Source organism: Canis lupus, chromosome 16 (genome assembly GCF_048164855.1).
Source record: "Canis lupus baileyi chromosome 16, mCanLup2.hap1, whole genome shotgun sequence".
Classification (NCBI taxonomy): Eukaryota; Metazoa; Chordata; class Mammalia; order Carnivora; family Canidae; genus Canis; species Canis lupus.
This window is the reverse complement of record NC_132853.1, coordinates 15,763,273-15,779,520: the sequence shown is the minus strand read 5'-3', so window position 1 is coordinate 15,779,520 and position 16,248 is coordinate 15,763,273. Positions and strand designations below refer to the sequence as shown.

General features: G+C 47.8%; 1 protein-coding gene across 1 annotated transcript in view; it reads left to right on the top strand.

Moving 5' to 3' along the window:
- RPH3AL (rabphilin 3A like (without C2 domains)) overlaps window positions 1-16,248 on the top strand; it is a 101,904-nt gene that overhangs the window by 44,099 nt on the left and 41,557 nt on the right. The window contains 1 exon segment of the mRNA XM_072779141.1: window positions 4,224-4,310. Coding sequence (XP_072635242.1) covers window positions 4,224-4,310 — 87 coding nt within the window.

The following is a 16,248-nucleotide window of genomic DNA, read 5'->3' as shown; positions in this document are numbered from 1 at the left end:
AGAGAGTATGGCCTAGTATATCCCAGACAGAGGGAGCAGCATATGCAAAGGTCTTATGGCAGAGGCAGCAAGTGAGGACCAGGGACTAAAGGCAAACCAGCAAGGCTAGGTCTCAGCACGTGGAGAGCAAGGTAGTAAAACAGGGGAGAGGGATGTAAACTGAGGCAGATGAGGAAAGCCCAGCCTGAGCAGGTGTTGCACAGCATGTAAAAGCAGGTGGTCTTCATCCAGAAAACAGTGGGAAGACTCTGGAGCCTTTTAAGCTGGCAGGGACAGGAGAAATGACATGATTAGATTTGCATCTTGAAAAGATCACTCCTGCTGCTATGCCGGGAACCAACTGGAAGCTGGCCAAGATAGGGGTGAGGAGATCTACTGGGAGGCCGCAGTGCAGGCCGGGCACTGGAGGTGACCACAGGGTGGAGTAGGGGCACGGTAGAGGGGAGGTGACAGTGTCAGGTGAGATGTAGAGTTCTTAGTAGTGGGTTGTTTGGTGGGAAGGAGGGAGCATGGGGACCAAGGATGATTCTGGGTTTGCTTGTGTGACTGATGAGTGTTGGCACCCTTCACTGAAACAGGTGTGCAGGAAAGAACGGTGCTTGTTGCTGCTCTTTACCACGCAGTGTGCTAAGCACTTTCATGAATCATCTCCCTTGATCCTTCCAACAGTGGCAGGAGTCTGCCTATTACCACCATTTTATGAGCAAGGAAATGAGGCTCAGGGAAACTTAGAAACAATCCCAAGGTTGCATCTAAATGGTGGACTGTGCTTTCTTGCCCCAAAGCCTGTGTTCCGTGGACTGTGTCCTGAGCCACCCCTCTGAGCTGGAACACAGAGTTGTAAGAGGAAGGTGTAAGGGCAAGGAGAGAACAAGGGCAGGCTGCAGGCCTGAGACTTTGTCACTTCTGCTTGGAGGCAGGCACAGGAGCTAGACTCGTGTTATTTCACTCTTGGACACAGTTCTAGGCTGCAGGAAGCAAGAGACAGCCACGCCCGGGAAGCTGGTACCAGCTCCCCCTAGGGCAATTCTGCTCAGTGGAAGCTCAATTCCCCAGGCAGAGAAGTCAGTGAGCACCTCAGGCCCGGAGACCATCCCGACATAATGGCGCGGTGTTCCCTTTCCACCGAGTCGATATTGTGGCTGGCTTGCCCTCTCTGTCCCTGGCTTTTTAAAATGCCACCTGCCTAATTTTCTTTATTGGAACCTAGGAACAAAGACCAAGCCCATAAGGTGAAAGGTCTCATTATTCACATATTGATCCAAGATTTAATAGAGCAGCAATTGTGTATTATTTGAACTGGAGCATGATATCTTTTTGCTGGCTTGGATTCCCCAGCCAGAGATGCTGCAGGCATGTGAAGACAACAGCGCAATAGCGAGACCTGTGGCTCAACCAGCGATGGCTGGTCACCTGAAAACAGGCTTGTGCATGGGCTGGAGCAGATGTGTCCTGTTGTGCCACCTGTGCCACCTCTGAACCCCCCACAGCACTCCACAGGACAAGAGGCAGGGGGACATTTGGGACATGCATCCCATCCCTCTTCCTGCCCTCCAGACTGGGAGTTGACCAACAACAGCCTTTAACCCAGCCTCGAGTGCCACTGGTCCATGCCACTCCTGTCCCCAGACTGGATGGGTCTGTGGGTAGAAGACAATACAGCTGTTATGCACTCTGTTCTAGTTTCTTGCATTGCCCCTGGTAGCACAGATGTTCATTCAGCCAGATATTTATAGAGGGCATGTGCCCACCCACCCTCCTAGCCTCACGTCCAGGTGTTGGCTCCTAGAACCTGTGTCATGCAGCTGGTAAGCAGTGTGGCTGCTCCCCCATCCCCAGCAAAGCCTTGTCTCAGGGTCATCCTGCGTTGCCCTCTCTGCCTATTCGAGAGGCATCAGCCCCACTCCCAGGGACATGAACCAGCTCCCTGGAGAGCCATGGGCATCAGCTGGGCACCTGGGCAGGGGAGGGAGTTATCCAACTCTTCCTGGAAGAAATGGTGGAAGAGATCTGGAAGAAGGGAGCCTCCTAAATCCTGACTGCCCCCAGCAAGCTGGGGTTCTTGGGCAATCGCGAACACTTCCGAGCCTCAGTTTCCTCATCTTTATAATGGAGATGGTGATATCCCCGCCCTCATTCATACTTTGTCGTCAGGGTCCCAGTGCATGGCACATGCCATTGCTCAATAAATGGTAGCAACTGGTCCCCTACTCTCTCGTTATTCCTCGCACCTTCATTTCACTGGGAGGAGGAGAGCATGCTGGGAGGGCGAGCTGTCATCCTACCCTCTAAACAGTAGGAAAATCTTGCTTCTCTGGGAGGACCACACTTACTTTCACACATGTCCCATTTTATTTATTTTTTTTTAAGATTTTATTTATTTATTCATGATAGATAGAGAGGCAGAGACACAGACAGAGGAGAAGCAGGCTCCATGCAGGGAGCCTGATGTGAGACTCGATCCTGGGACTCCAGTTTCACAACCTGGACCGAAGGCAGGCGCCAAACTGCTAAGCCACCCAGGGATCCCCACATGTCCCATTTTATACAGGATGGTGGGAATTAGCAAGGAAAACAGCCAACTGGCTTCAGTGCTTCCTACCTCTCTCTTTCCCCCCAGCAAGAAAGGTCCACATTAGGTTTTTTGGAGGCCCACCTGATGGGCTTATGGGAGCCCCTGTCCTAGGTGGTAGAACAGTTGTCAGGTGGGGTAGGAGGAATCCCCAGACTAGGTCAGAGAGGTCAGCCCAGGGCTTTTGGCCCCTGGTGACACAAGCCCCAGCCTGTCACAGATTTCCAAGCCCAGGCCTGGTACAGAAGTGGCTGGGCCTCTTCCCCCTCTGAGGGACTGTGGGAGCCCAGGAGGGAGAGAAGCACAGCAGTGAGCAGCCCAGACAGCACTCACTGACCCCTTCCCAGATGGGGAACCACACCACCCAAGACCCCAAGCATAGGACCTTCACAAGAGCTGGGTAGATGTCTCTTCTAGCCCCGACAGACAAGAGCTTGAAGCAGATTCCATTTTATTTGGAGAAATAAAAGTGACACTTCTCATACCTGAGTGTCAAATGATAGAAAATGTCTACCCCCCACAAATGTATCACAGCTTTCCTTCTGCTGAGAGCTGAGTCCCACCTCCTGCAGCGCTGGGCTCAGCCACCTGAGCCGGGTGACGACATGTTCTGGGAAGCCAAGTTGGTGACATTTTCCTCTCGGAGGAGAGTGTGCTTCTTGCTCAGTTGGCAGCCTGCAGAAAAGGCCAAGCTACAGCTCTGGACTTCCCTGGGTGGCGGGAGACAGGAGAGAGCCCCCCAGCCTGGCAGAGACCGGGCAGCTGCCCTGCGGTAGGAAGATTGATTAGCCGGTGGGACAGCTCTCTGAGGAGGACGCACTGTCACTGAATCATCCTCTGCCTGGGTTTGCTGGAAACTCATCTCAGCCTCACGAAGTCTCCCTTTGCTTCCCTGTGGATTTCATTTGACCTTGCCCACCCCCGCTTGTTGCTATGTGTTTCAGAGAAGCAAGATGGAAATGATGCAGAGGTTAGGAACTTAGGCAACACCATAGAAGGAAAAACACTGCAGAAATTAGGTTCTGGTTACTTGTGTGTCTGTCTAAAGAAAATAATATAATGGCTCTAGAGTCATACCTAAGTGCATTATTTACCTGCTATGTGAACTGGGGCAAATTTTCAAACTACTCTGACCCCAGATTGCTCACCTGTGAAATGGGCCTAATATTTACATAATAGGATTCCTGGAATCATTCTGTGGGCAACGGGGCATAAAGCTGTCACTGGTGTTTCTCACTCAATCACCTTCTTACCTTGTCAGGCACAGGTGTGAGGTTTTTGTGCAGTTATATACAAAAGTGTGTTTTCTGTGTTGAATAATATCATTTCCTGGCTGCATTACCAAGTATTGACACAATCTGCTAAGTCAAGGCCACATCATATTCTGTTGTTTGCCTGGTGATCCAAACAGAACGTAATGGGGATAGTAGTGATGACTTTATATCGTGGTGAATGCATGGATGGGTACATCCATTGTGCCCCAAAGCCAGCTACAGATGATCTGTGCCCTCTGAGTTGGGTACTCTGACAGCCTAAAGCTAACACCATCCCCTTGGAAGATGCCAAAGGGCTCCTTGATTAGATTTCTCAGCCCCTAAGCTGAGGAGGAATTAGCTGAAGTGCTTACATTCCCATGTCCTCTCTCTTGTAGAAAGTCTGCACCAAATGTGGAATTGAGGCCTCCCCTGGCCAGAAGCGGCCTCTGTGGCTATGTAAGATCTGCAGTGAGCAGAGAGAGGTAGGATGCCCAGGACAACAGGTGGAGGTGGGCTGGGGCAGGTCCGAGCACACTTGCACTTGGGGAAATTCATGGGTGGTCGCTGAAAGGGCCTTCTTTAAAGGCCAAGGAGGACCTACCAAGCATGGCCAAGGAGCAGGGTGGGGAGGGCTAGCCTGAGCTATAGTGAGTGCTTGCCTGTTCCATAGTGGAGAGCTGGCATGCGCCTTGGTTCTGCTTTGCCTGGGTTCTGTGGTCTCAGTGGGAAGCCCCTCACACTGTGTGTAGGTACATGCAGCATTTTGGGCAAGGTTATTATTATTGTAATAGTAACGGCTATCCCAGGTTGAGGGTTTACTAAATTTAGTGCCACTGCACTAAATTCTTTACATAAATAAATTTGTTTCATCCTGACACAACCCCATAGGTGGGTGCTATTATTACCCTCTTTTATTGATGGAAAAATGGAGACACAAGAGATTAACTTAGGGGCACAGTGCTAGTTAATGGAAGAGCTAGAAACCAAACATAGCCGTGGTCTGCTGTGGGACCAAAGTCCCTTCTGATGCGATGTTTCCATAATTCTAGTTCTGACCCCATTTTAGGAGAAGAAATCAAGGCTCAGTGAGTTCTCTGAGGCAATCATGATCAGGGACTCAAAGTAGGTCTCCTAACCCCAAACCCAGAGCCCCCTTCACTGCACCAGGATCAGGGCTAAAACAGAGCAGGACATTGGCAGGCAGCTTCTCTCTGGAGAGGGTCATGAGATGGGGAGTGTGGTAACAGAACAATCCCAGCACCAGGGAGTAGATCCCCTGCTTTTCCAGATGTGGAGTTATTTTTTTCACTTAACTCGCTTGGCAACCAATAATGGGCTTTTAATCTGAGGATCCATAAAAGGTCTTCAGTTATGGGAGATTTTCAGCCATGCTGTCCTTACATGTTGCTCTCCTGCTAATGCATGTCTCCTCTTCTGGAAGTCCCGTTGGATACTTTGTAGAGCCTCAGTCCATCCTCCTGGAGCTCCCAACAGCTCTTTCCTGTTTCTTTCTTTATCTTGCTGGGATACTTTCTGGAGAGTCTTTAGTTCACTAAACCTTAGAGGTTAACTCCCAACTGTTGGTTTTGTCGGATGCCATTCTTAGCGTCTGCTTTCCTCAGGTGTTTTTGGAATTTGCGTTTGTACACTTGAGTGGGAGTCCATCTGTCTCCCTTCCCACCATCTCCACCCAGCTGTCCTTGCGAAAAGATCTTGCATTTCCTCCACCCAGGTCCTGGGTCCCTCTTCTCACCTCCCATGTCAGTGCAGAGCCGGGTGTCTTGGGTTAGCGATGGGCTTTGTGTCCATAGTGACAGTGCCCAGAGCTGAGCATCACTACGTCAGGCAGCTTAGCCAGGCCCTGGATGTGTGTGTGCTACTTCCAGCTGCCTCAGCGGTCACATTCTTGGTCTTGGGCCAGGAGGCAGTCTCTGCTTTTTTCAGCCTCCTTCTCAAGGTGGGAAATCCCTTCACCAGTTCCCATTTTCAGTGACTCTGGCTCTTGGGCCCCACCCCCCAGGCACCACTTTTAACCCCTGTTCCCTGGCTTTTGGCTTCCTCCATCTGCTTCTGTACCCAGACCCCAGCAGGCTCTGTCTTCAGCCCCTCAAAATAGTAACTTTGGAGTTTCTGATCTGTTGGATAGGTAGATAGATCTTATTTTTAAACACAGATAAGTTTTCTGTTTGTTTTTAGAATATTTTTATCTGTCACTGCTGTGTTTTTGGAACAGAGAAGGTCTTAAGAGTATGGATCAACACTTTGTCTTGCCCAGAGGTACCTGATTTCTCTCCCTGAAATGGAGATGAAAGCACCAATTTCCTAGAGGTGTCATGGAAATCAGCAAGGTCACTGAAGCGTATAAAATGCACAGAATGTCTGGCCTAGGATAGGTACTTCGTAATATCAGAGGCCTCCCTCTCACCCAGCCAGAAATCCCACCTTGAACCTGAGGTCCTTCTGGTCTTGGAGGTGGGGGGCTCCCTTTTTAAGATGCAGATACCAACTGTCAGGAGAAAGGAAATCCCTCCAGAGATTATCCTGTGGCAGACACTGAGCAGGATGAAGTGCCGGTCACCCCTCCACCTGCCAAGCTGTGGGAGGACAGAGAGGAAGGAGCTATCCGGGAAAAGGAGGTGGAAGACAAATTTAGCAAACAGAACACTTTAGTGGAGCATTGAGGAGGCAGCTGCCCCTGACCAGCCCCCCACAGGGTGCCCTCACACCCCCTCACCTTCCTGAGCTGCCACGCACAGGGCCCACCACTGGCCCATCCTAATCTTCAGAGTGCTCTGGTGCCCAGAAAAGTCCAAAATAACTTAGGGTGAATTTTCTTATCTCTTCTAAGGCAAAGAATATGAGGCTGTGCATTATGCTATCAGTTTGTCCTTGAATTTCTAGAGGTTGATATAACTTAGCAGGACCAGGAATGGCCCATTTCCTCTCTGCAGCACTGGGCACACAGTGGACAGCTGGGAGGGTGAGTGTGTAGACAGGCTGTGAAAGTGCATGTGTCTAGGCATCTGGGTGCCTGTGGGGACCATACCTGGATGCTGCATTTCCCTGCCTGCTTTTGGGGTGAGAGAGTGACAGGGTAATTGGTTTTCTCATGCCTTTTTGTCTTAAAAAATTATCTAATCACAAGAAGATAGAGCATTTAGAATGTCATTTTAAGTGCCGCACATAGCTGATTCTGAGTCTGTGATAACACTGTCCTGCAGCAGAAGCCACATCCAATGGGAGAACTTGAATTTTCCAATGGAAACTCTTACTGCTATGCCCAGACACTCCTGTCTATCTTTCCTTTTGATGCTTCCCTTCTGTCCTCTCTGACTGTAATTGTATGTTATTTTTTCTGGATACTGGTTAAATGTCCCTGGGGCTGTCACGTTGGTTTGCTGCCCACCTTATGTACCTCAGTGGTACAGCAGTGCGAACTGCAGCCCCTAATCTTTTTTTTTTTTTTAAGATTTTATTTATTTATTCATGAGAGACACAGAGAGAGAGGCAGAGACACAGGCAGAGGGAGAAGCCGGCTCCCTGCAGGGAGCCTGACATGGGACTCGATCCCAGGTCTCCAAGATCAGGCCCTGGGCTGAAGGCGGCGCTAAACTGCTGAGCCACCCGGGCTGCCATGCAGTCCCTAATCTAATGCATATATTTATTCAAGCATTCAACACGTATTTATTGAGCATCTTCTATGTGCCAGGCAAAATAACTCTCTTGTGGGGAAAGGAGATCACAGACACCCTAAAGTAAATTCTGGCATGTTACAGATGGTGACAAAATGCTCAGGACAAAGAGCAGGGTGCTGAAAACATTGGTAGCTGCTATATTTTACATGGGAGTCAGGGAAGGGCTTACTGACAAGATGACGTTGGAGACACTATGTGGCTATGTGATCGGAACATATTCCAAGTGGAGGGTACAGTGAGTGCAAAGGCCCTGAAGTAGGTGTGTCCTTGGTGGGTTTGAGGAGCAGCAAGGAGACCAGTGTGACTGGATGAGGAGGTCAGAGTAAGGCCAGGGTCAGAGCAGGTTGGTCCTTCTAGACCATTATAAGGACTTTGGATTTTACTCTAAGTGAAATGGGGAACCCATGGAGGGTCTTGAGTAGAGGAGAGACATGACCCGAATCCTCTCCCTCTTTTTATTTTTAATTTTATTTATTTATTTGAGAGAGATGGAGAGAACGAGCACACACACAGAGCGAGAGGGAGAAGCAGGCTCCCCATTGAGCAGGGAGCCCAATGCAGGGGTTGATCCCAGGACCCTGAGATCACGACCTGAGCAGAGGGCAGATGCGACTGAGCCACCCAGGTGCCCCTCCTCTCCCTCTTTTTAAAGGATGCTCTGGCTATATTGTTTTGAGAATAAATCATGTACTATAATGTCAGTGTTTCATCTCTCCTAATCATGTTATTTAAGTTCTTAGCTGTTGTTACTCTCAGAAGTTTTCGTTTTAAAAATTTTTTTTAGGGGACGCCTGGGTGGCTCAGCTGTTAAGTGTCTGCCTTTGGCTCAGCATGTGATCCTGGATTCCTAGGATCGAGTCCCACATTGGGCTCCTTGCATAGAGCCTGCTTCTCTCTCTGCCTATGTCTCTGCCTCTCTCTGTGTCTCTCATGAATAAATAAATAAAATCTTTAAAAAATAATAAAAATAATAAATTTTTTAAAATTTTAAAGTTTTTTTTTATTTTTAAGTGACCTCTTTCCCCATTGCAGGGCTCAAACACACCACTGAGATCAGGAGTTACATGCTCTACTGACTCAGCCAGCCAGGCGCCCCAAAGTTTTCCTTTTTTTTGAAACATTATATACATTTTACTCTTTTCTGATTATGAAATTAATATGAATCATTGACATTTACAGTGTATTAAAAAACAGAAATATCCCCCAAATCGAAAATCTTATGATTCAGAGACAATCACTGCTAACATCTTGGCATGTTTACTTCTGACTTTTTTTCTGACTTTTTTTCTTTATTGAACCTGTGTTTTAAAATTAACATTATATCGTAAGTAGTTCCAAAATAATCAGTAACTCTTTGTAAATATTCTGCCATATGGCTATTTCTTTTAATTTAGGATATCTAAGTTACTTCCTTTTTTTCCCTTCTTTTTAACAACCGCAGTATACATCTGTACACAACTCTTTGCCTAAATTTTAAATTATATCCTCAGAATGGGTTCTTAGAAGGGGAAAATAAACACCAGCATTTATATTCCCTCTTTTCTTATAGGCTCTCAAGTTACTATTTTGATTCATCCAATAATTAGCTGGTATATAATTTTATGTAATTGTAAATAAGGGCACATGGATGGTGTTTTCTGAGTCTTTTGCTATCTAATAATAACTCTTGCTTTTATTCTTTAATTTTTCAAAAATATTTATTTGATAAAGAGAGAGAGCAGGGGAGGGGGCTGAGGGAGGAGAGAGAAATCTCAAGCACACTCCCCGCTGAGCACAGAACCAGAAAACATGCAGCTCCATCTTACAACCCCAATCGACTGAGCCACCCAGGCACCCCAGTAGTTCTTGCCTTTACACAAAAAGACAAATTGACTGATGGTAGAATTGATAATAATCTTTCCCACTCAAAATTCTGTGCCCCTGTTGTCTGCCAACCATATGTGGAAAGAATCACCATGAGGGAGAGTCAGCAAATGTAACAGCTAGGATTGGTGTCTATAAAACTGGGGATAATAGAGAAATTAAGAGATATAAATACATTTTTTAAATTAGTGAAATAAAAGAGATAAGAGACAGAGGAGAAACCACACTGAACAAATAGGACCTTTAAAAAGGGAATCAGCAAATTTGAAAAATACCCATTGAAACGTTTTCATTTCTAAAAATGAGAAATGTTATAAATTTAAAAACTCAACTGAACCATGCTTCAGTAATTTTGTAAAGCAATAAACCTTGTCATTCCCATTAGCAGCCACACACGTTTCCTTACCATTTGCTTCTTACTGTTTTTGATTTTTGATCTCTGGTTGGCACACCCAACAGCCTGGAGTCCCGAGTCTTTATTTCTGCTATACCAACTGTCGTGAATATGAAGTCTTTGTGACCACACAAAACTACAATCCTTACCCAATTAGCCTTTTTTCAATTTGCTTCTAGGTAAGCTTTCGATCTCTGAACTCCTTCCCCCCACCCCCATCTCCATTCCCTCCCTGAACAGGCACACTTTGTGGTCACTTTCCTGACTTCTTTGTGGTCAAATGAATAAACTCAGACATGTGTTCAAGATTTAAATAACCAGAAGGGACAAGCCATGAGAGACTCCTGACTCTGGGAAACAAAGAGTTGTGGAAGGGAGGAGGGTGAGGGGACAGGGTAACTGGGTGATGGGCACTAAGGAGGGCACTTGATGGGATGAGCACTGGGTGTTATACTATATGTTGGCAAATGGAATTTAAAAAAACAAAACAAAACCAGAAGGGGGAATGAAGCAGCCCTCGGTAGACTGGTTAAATGGCACATCAGGCAGGACCACAGAACCCCAAGACAGACTTTGTGAGCCAGAGGACCATTTCAAGGATGCAGCTGAGCCTACAAGTAGATGAAGCCCGTTAAGAGAAAACTGAGAAAAAGAGAAGGCGGGATGACAAGATCCAGTGCACAACAGAAAGTAGTTTTCACGCAAGCACAGACATGGGGGAGAAGTCTAGAGCCAGACTTTGCTTTTATTCCTCTTTAAATAAGCTATGGACATGTTTTATATATATATTAGCCTTTAATCTCGATTCATTAAAAAAAAAAATAGAGTGGCACACACTCAAAGTTACACTGTAACCCATGGAGAAGTTAATTAGATTCTAAATTCCCCAGGATTGGGGATCCCTGGATGGCTCAGTTGTTCAGCGCCTGCCTTTGGCCCAGGGCGTGACCCCTGGAGACCAGGGATCGGGTCCCTGCATGGAGTCTGCTTCACCCTCTGCCTGTGTCTCTGCCTCTCAGTCTCTCTGTTTCTCATGAATAAATAAATAAAATCTTTAAAAAAATAAATTCCCCAGGATTCTAGAAACCTTTCCTCTAGCTCTTTTTAGGGCCTGTAGCTCTGGAGTAAGTCTTTGAGGATGCAGGCATTCTCCAAGGCAGCTGAGCTGGAGAGGGGAGAAGACCAATTTAAGCAATTGAAAGCTGATTAATACAATTAGAGCACATGCTCTGCCTTCCCAGTTTCATTCCACATCCTGATTATAACTCAGCAGAGTCCGGGAAGGGGGAGGGGGGCCATGGACACTTACTCTGTTTCCTGCAGTGCTCTGCACATGAAAGGTGCTCAGGAAACATTTGCTGATTGAAAGAGACATTTGCAAAAAAGGAAAGCCGGTTCCTTGTTCAGATCACTTTAGAACCTTTTCCCAGCAGGGCGCTTTTGATTTGATTTTCCCCCAAAGTCTCATCGCAGCTGGCCCTGGCTGGGGTCCTACACTGATGCCCATTGGTGCCGAGTCTGTATTCTCATCTCCTGGCCCCTCTCTTCTGTTTGTTGATTGACTGAAAGAGGGGCTTCTGAAGTAGGAAAGTGGCTTCACATGGTGGTCTTTAACTCATCTCTCAATTGCACAGCCTGGATGGTGACCAGTACAGCCCGGGTAGGCCCCGTGGAGGGTCCACCTTGGCACAGGCTTGCAGGAAGCCAGGAGAAGCAAGAGCTCCTCAACGGCAAGCCAGCACCAGTGGGGAGCAGCTGTGCCAACCAAGCCCGGCACCCTCATGGCGCCTGCCTTCCAGGCTGGCAGCCTGTGCTCACTGCCATCTGCTTCCCCACGCTGGTTCTCTCCTGGTCCTGCTGTTACTTGCAGTTTGGATTTTTGCTGCAAACAGCTTTGCCAGAGGAACCCCCCCGGAGGCCCACAAGCGCACTCAGGAGTGGGTGGCTGGCACTGGAGCAGGCAGGCGAGCGGCTGCTTGAGTGCCCCACCATCTGTGTCTGGCTCTGGACTGCTGTCACAGCGTCCCGGGGGGACCCGGGTGGTCAGACTTCCTCATTGTGTTGGTCACCTCCCACACTCCATGGCTCTGCCAAGCCAACCATCAGTACAGGCTCCTGGCCTCCCACACATGTAGAAGTGGCAGGAGGAGTAGGATGCTGGGGCCCACCAGCCCCCCTTCCTCCTGTAGGGTGTGGGGGCAGAGTAGTCCCCCCCACTTCCCTGCCCCTTATTTGGGGTGCCTACCTGTGCCTGTGTCTATGTGCTGGAGAAAGAACATTCAGAGTTGCTCTCCAGTCCAAGAGGACTTTGTCACCACTGTGCTCTAGTCTACTGGGCCAGTTGTCCTGCCCATGCATGCCAAAGGAATCCAGTCTGGCACCCACTGTGGGCTAGACAGTGAATATCTAGCTTTATCCTCTCAGGAGCCCAGTGAGGTACTCATTGTAGTCCTATGTGACAGATGGGGAAACTGAGAAAGGAGATCACTTGCCCAAAGACCCCAAGTGGTAATCAATAGAACCAGGGCTTGAAGCTCTTTGAGAAGATAAGATGTGAACAAAGACCTAGAGAAGGTATAGCAGGGAGGCCAGGGGCCGTCCAGGATGGGGACACACTGTACCGTGTTCACAGAGCAGCATGGAGCCAGTGAAATTCTTCGCCTTCCACGTTCAAGGTCCTGGGTTCTACTGAGGTGGGGGCAGGAAGGCTTGAGTACTAGAGGCTTTTTGGCTACAGGGAGTAGGGAAATTAGTTGACATGGCCTGATATGAAGCCCCACCAGGAGCATGGCCCACAGCTCCTAGCACTTGGCTCTGTCACACCAATATCCCTCTAGCCCCTGCTTACTCAGCCACCCCAGGGTACTCAGCAGCCTGTGGAGTTAGGAATCATGTGACCAGCCTTGAGTATAACAAGGTGCAGACCGGCTTCACTGTCCCTCTGGATGTGTTGGTATAATAGTGTCGTGACACCACAGCCTAGCTCCCCCAGGCTCCCCCTGTCTTGGGCCTCTATGACCTGGTTTTCCTTGCCATGGTACCCTCCTGGGGCGGTGGGCAAAAAGCTAGGGAGAAAGCATATAATTTGGTCGTTTTCCTGCATTAATTTGAATAAAATTTTGAATAATCAGATTTTCCTGCCCATTTTTCAGATGTCAAATGACATTGGCTAGTACAGTTGTGCCCTTCTCCCTAGCAAGTGGTTTTGCAGATGGAGACTAGGGAGTAGAGTGTGACTGCATCCTTCAGGAAGTATTTATTAAGCTCCTAGGTGGTGCCAGCCCTGGAAAAACACATCCATCCCCTCTTCTAAGGAAATAACTCAAGACACATAACATACCACAGTGCCAGAAAACCGTCTATCAAAAAAGGAAGCAGAAAAGAACCGGCCTTTATTGGGATCCTCCTCTGAAGCAGGCATGGGGCTCTGTGTCTCATTTTCCAGCCAAATGGAAGCTCTGGGATGTTAAGTGACAAGCCCAAGGAGACACAGCGAAGACACAAAGAACTGGGATTTGAACCTGTCCGACTGGTTCTTGCCACTAGGTCAGCTTCCTGCTCCTGGTTTTCTACCAAACCTGTGACCACTTCTCTCAAGAATAGGCCCTCACCCCTTCCTATTCCAGGACAGCTCTGGGGCTGGAGGAAGACAGGATAAATAAATAGAGGCCCTCAGCCTTTCTCCCCTTCTTTGCCAAAGTGGTCATCCCCCAATGTCTGGGGGACTCCTAGCTCTCTGCCTCACTTCTTCTTGCTTTGACTTTGTAAGTAATTACATCCCAGACTGGGCTGATGTACCCAGAACTGAAGCCCAGCCTGGCCCTGACCACTTTCTAATAATGATTTGCATCTCTGAGCCTGGTCCCAGCACCTGGTTGTCCCCTTGTCCCTTGAATTTTTTCTCACTGCTCCCAAGATGCATCAAATTGAGGGTCATGTCATGGTCGTGGGCCAGGTCCTGATGCTCTCTTGTCTACAAACTAAATCAGAGGGGCCCATTCAGTAGCATCCTTGGCTGGTTCATCTCCACACTGCCCCTGGACTTTGTGAGTATCATCTTCTATGCAAGATGCTCCACCTCACACCCCACTCCCAGTTGTACGACCTAGAGAAACTTTCACAAGGCTCCCTAGGAAGCATGACCAAGAATGCATGTAGCAGCATATTCTGTAACAACAAAAAAATTGGAGACTACCCAATTGGCCTTTCATGGTGCAATGGATAGATAAATCGTGGCTATAAAATAATAGCAGTCGGGAACCCTGGGTGGCGCAGCGGTTTGGCGCCTGCCTTTGGCCCAGGGCGCGATCCTGGAGACCCGGGATCGAATCCCACGTCAGGCTCCCGGTGCATGGAGCCTGCTTCTCCCTCTGCCTGTGTCTATGCCTCTCTCTCTCTCTGTGTGACTATCATAAATAAATAAAAATTTAAAAAAATTATTTAAAAAAAAAAAAAAAATAATAGCAGTGAAAAAAAAAAGAACTTCAGCTAAACTCATCAAAGGATAAATTGAAAACACAATAAGCAAAAGAAAAAAATTTACCAACGAATACATTGATTCAAGAATATGATCAAACAAGTAATAGTAAATATTAATTTTATTTAGAAATGCACACAAAAAACAAAATGTTTTTTGTTATTGTTGTTGTTGAATAGAAAAGTGAGGGACTGCTTAATGCAAGATTCCCAGTGCTTACCTCTGGAAGACAAAGAGGGCTTAAAGAGGCCTCTCAGATTCAGTAATATTTAATTTCTCCATGAGTTCACAGGTGCTGAGTTGAGTATGTTTCTTTGAAGTGTACTATGTCTTTATGTACTTTAGTATGGATGCTGGATTTCACAGGCACACCTCTTAAATATAACAAGGGATCGCAAAAGTCAGACCCCCAAAAAGCTTGAATCAGTGATAGGAACAAAAACTTTAGGGATATCTGGGTGGCTCAGTGGTTGGGCATCTGCCTTTGGCTCAGGTCATGATTCTGGGTTCCTGGGATCAAGTCCTGCATCAGGCTCCCCACAGAAAGCCTGCTTCTCCCTCAGCCTATGTATGTCTCTGCCTCTCTCTCTCTCTCTCTCATGAATAAATAAAATCTTAAAAAAAAATTTTTTTTAAAGCTCTTCCAGAAGGCAGGGACAAAAGAGCTGAAAACAGTAAGAGACACTACAGTGAATCTGGAAGATGGATGGCCATGGAACCTCAGAATTCTAGGTTTTCCCCCAAGAAGGGACAAGACCAATTGGAAATGAAGCAATAATCAAATCCACAGCTGAGGAAAGCATTCCTGCAAGGCCCACGAGCCCTGCCAGGGAGTGGTCAGCCCAGAAATGCTGTCATATTGGCTTTGGAATATGTTTCTGAAACTGTGTTTAAACATAGGCATGTTTGTTGTTCTGGGAATTGAATCAAAATCATAAAGCTCCTCTGAAAAGACCTGGCTGGGTCTAATTGGCCTGTCCAATTTTCTGATTCCAGCTCTATTCATTTCCCGTGTATGGCCCACTCCATCTGGGGACAGAGGCGTGCTCTGCAGCCAAACACCACTGGAACACGCTTGTCCTCTCAAATCTGTCTTGGACCCGAGAAGATAGTTAAATATTTTGGATTCAAAGGGATTTCATGCTGCATGCAAATGAAGAGTGCGAGGGGGCCTATATGCAGTGTTGACAAAGCAAGTAATTAAGAACAGTTGTGAAAGAGTATCATTAGCCTGCATGGATTTGTTGAATTCCGGAGACCATTCTGAATACGGGGAGAAGATGGCCTGTGGGACCAGAGAGAGAGGGGAGATGGGGTCCCTGTTTTCAGTGGCTTGCAGGGACCTTTGCACAGTGCAGGTAATGAGGGAGATGCAGGGCTAGACACCTTGGGGGCACACAGCCCCACAGCCCGCAGACGTGGAGAGCCATTGTTGGGAGCCACCTCCCTCTGAGGCTGGCAAGTAATTGTGCAGAATTACCTCACCAGTAATTGTGCAGAAGCTTCACTGGAGCAAGCCCCTCGCCAGAGGTTAATGGAAGCCAAAGCATTTCCTTTGGTTCAGAAATAATCTAGCCAAGGTGTTTAAATTATCTGTCAAGAAAACAGCACTCTCAGAAGATTTTGCTCACTGCATTTTTTTCCGTTCTACTATGCTGGCAAATTGGCTTGCCTTCCAGATTGACCTGGTTACTCAAAACCCACTTGAAATGAAAAAGAAAATTCACAAGGGCTCCCTCCTGCTCTTGGGGCCACCTGCTCCTGGGGTGAGGGAGGAGCTGCCTGCAGTGGGGTTGCAGAAAGGGTCATCAAGTGTGTGCTCCATCTTTGCTGGGGCTTAATTTCCCACCTACCTCCTGGTGAGATGCAGGCCTGGCCCCAGGGTGGGGAGCTGGCCAGCCATCAGCAGTACCCAAAGAACTGGAGGCTTTTCAGACAGGGTGAGCAGGGTGAGCTCGAGGACAGTGGAGGCTTTCTCTCTGACTCACCAA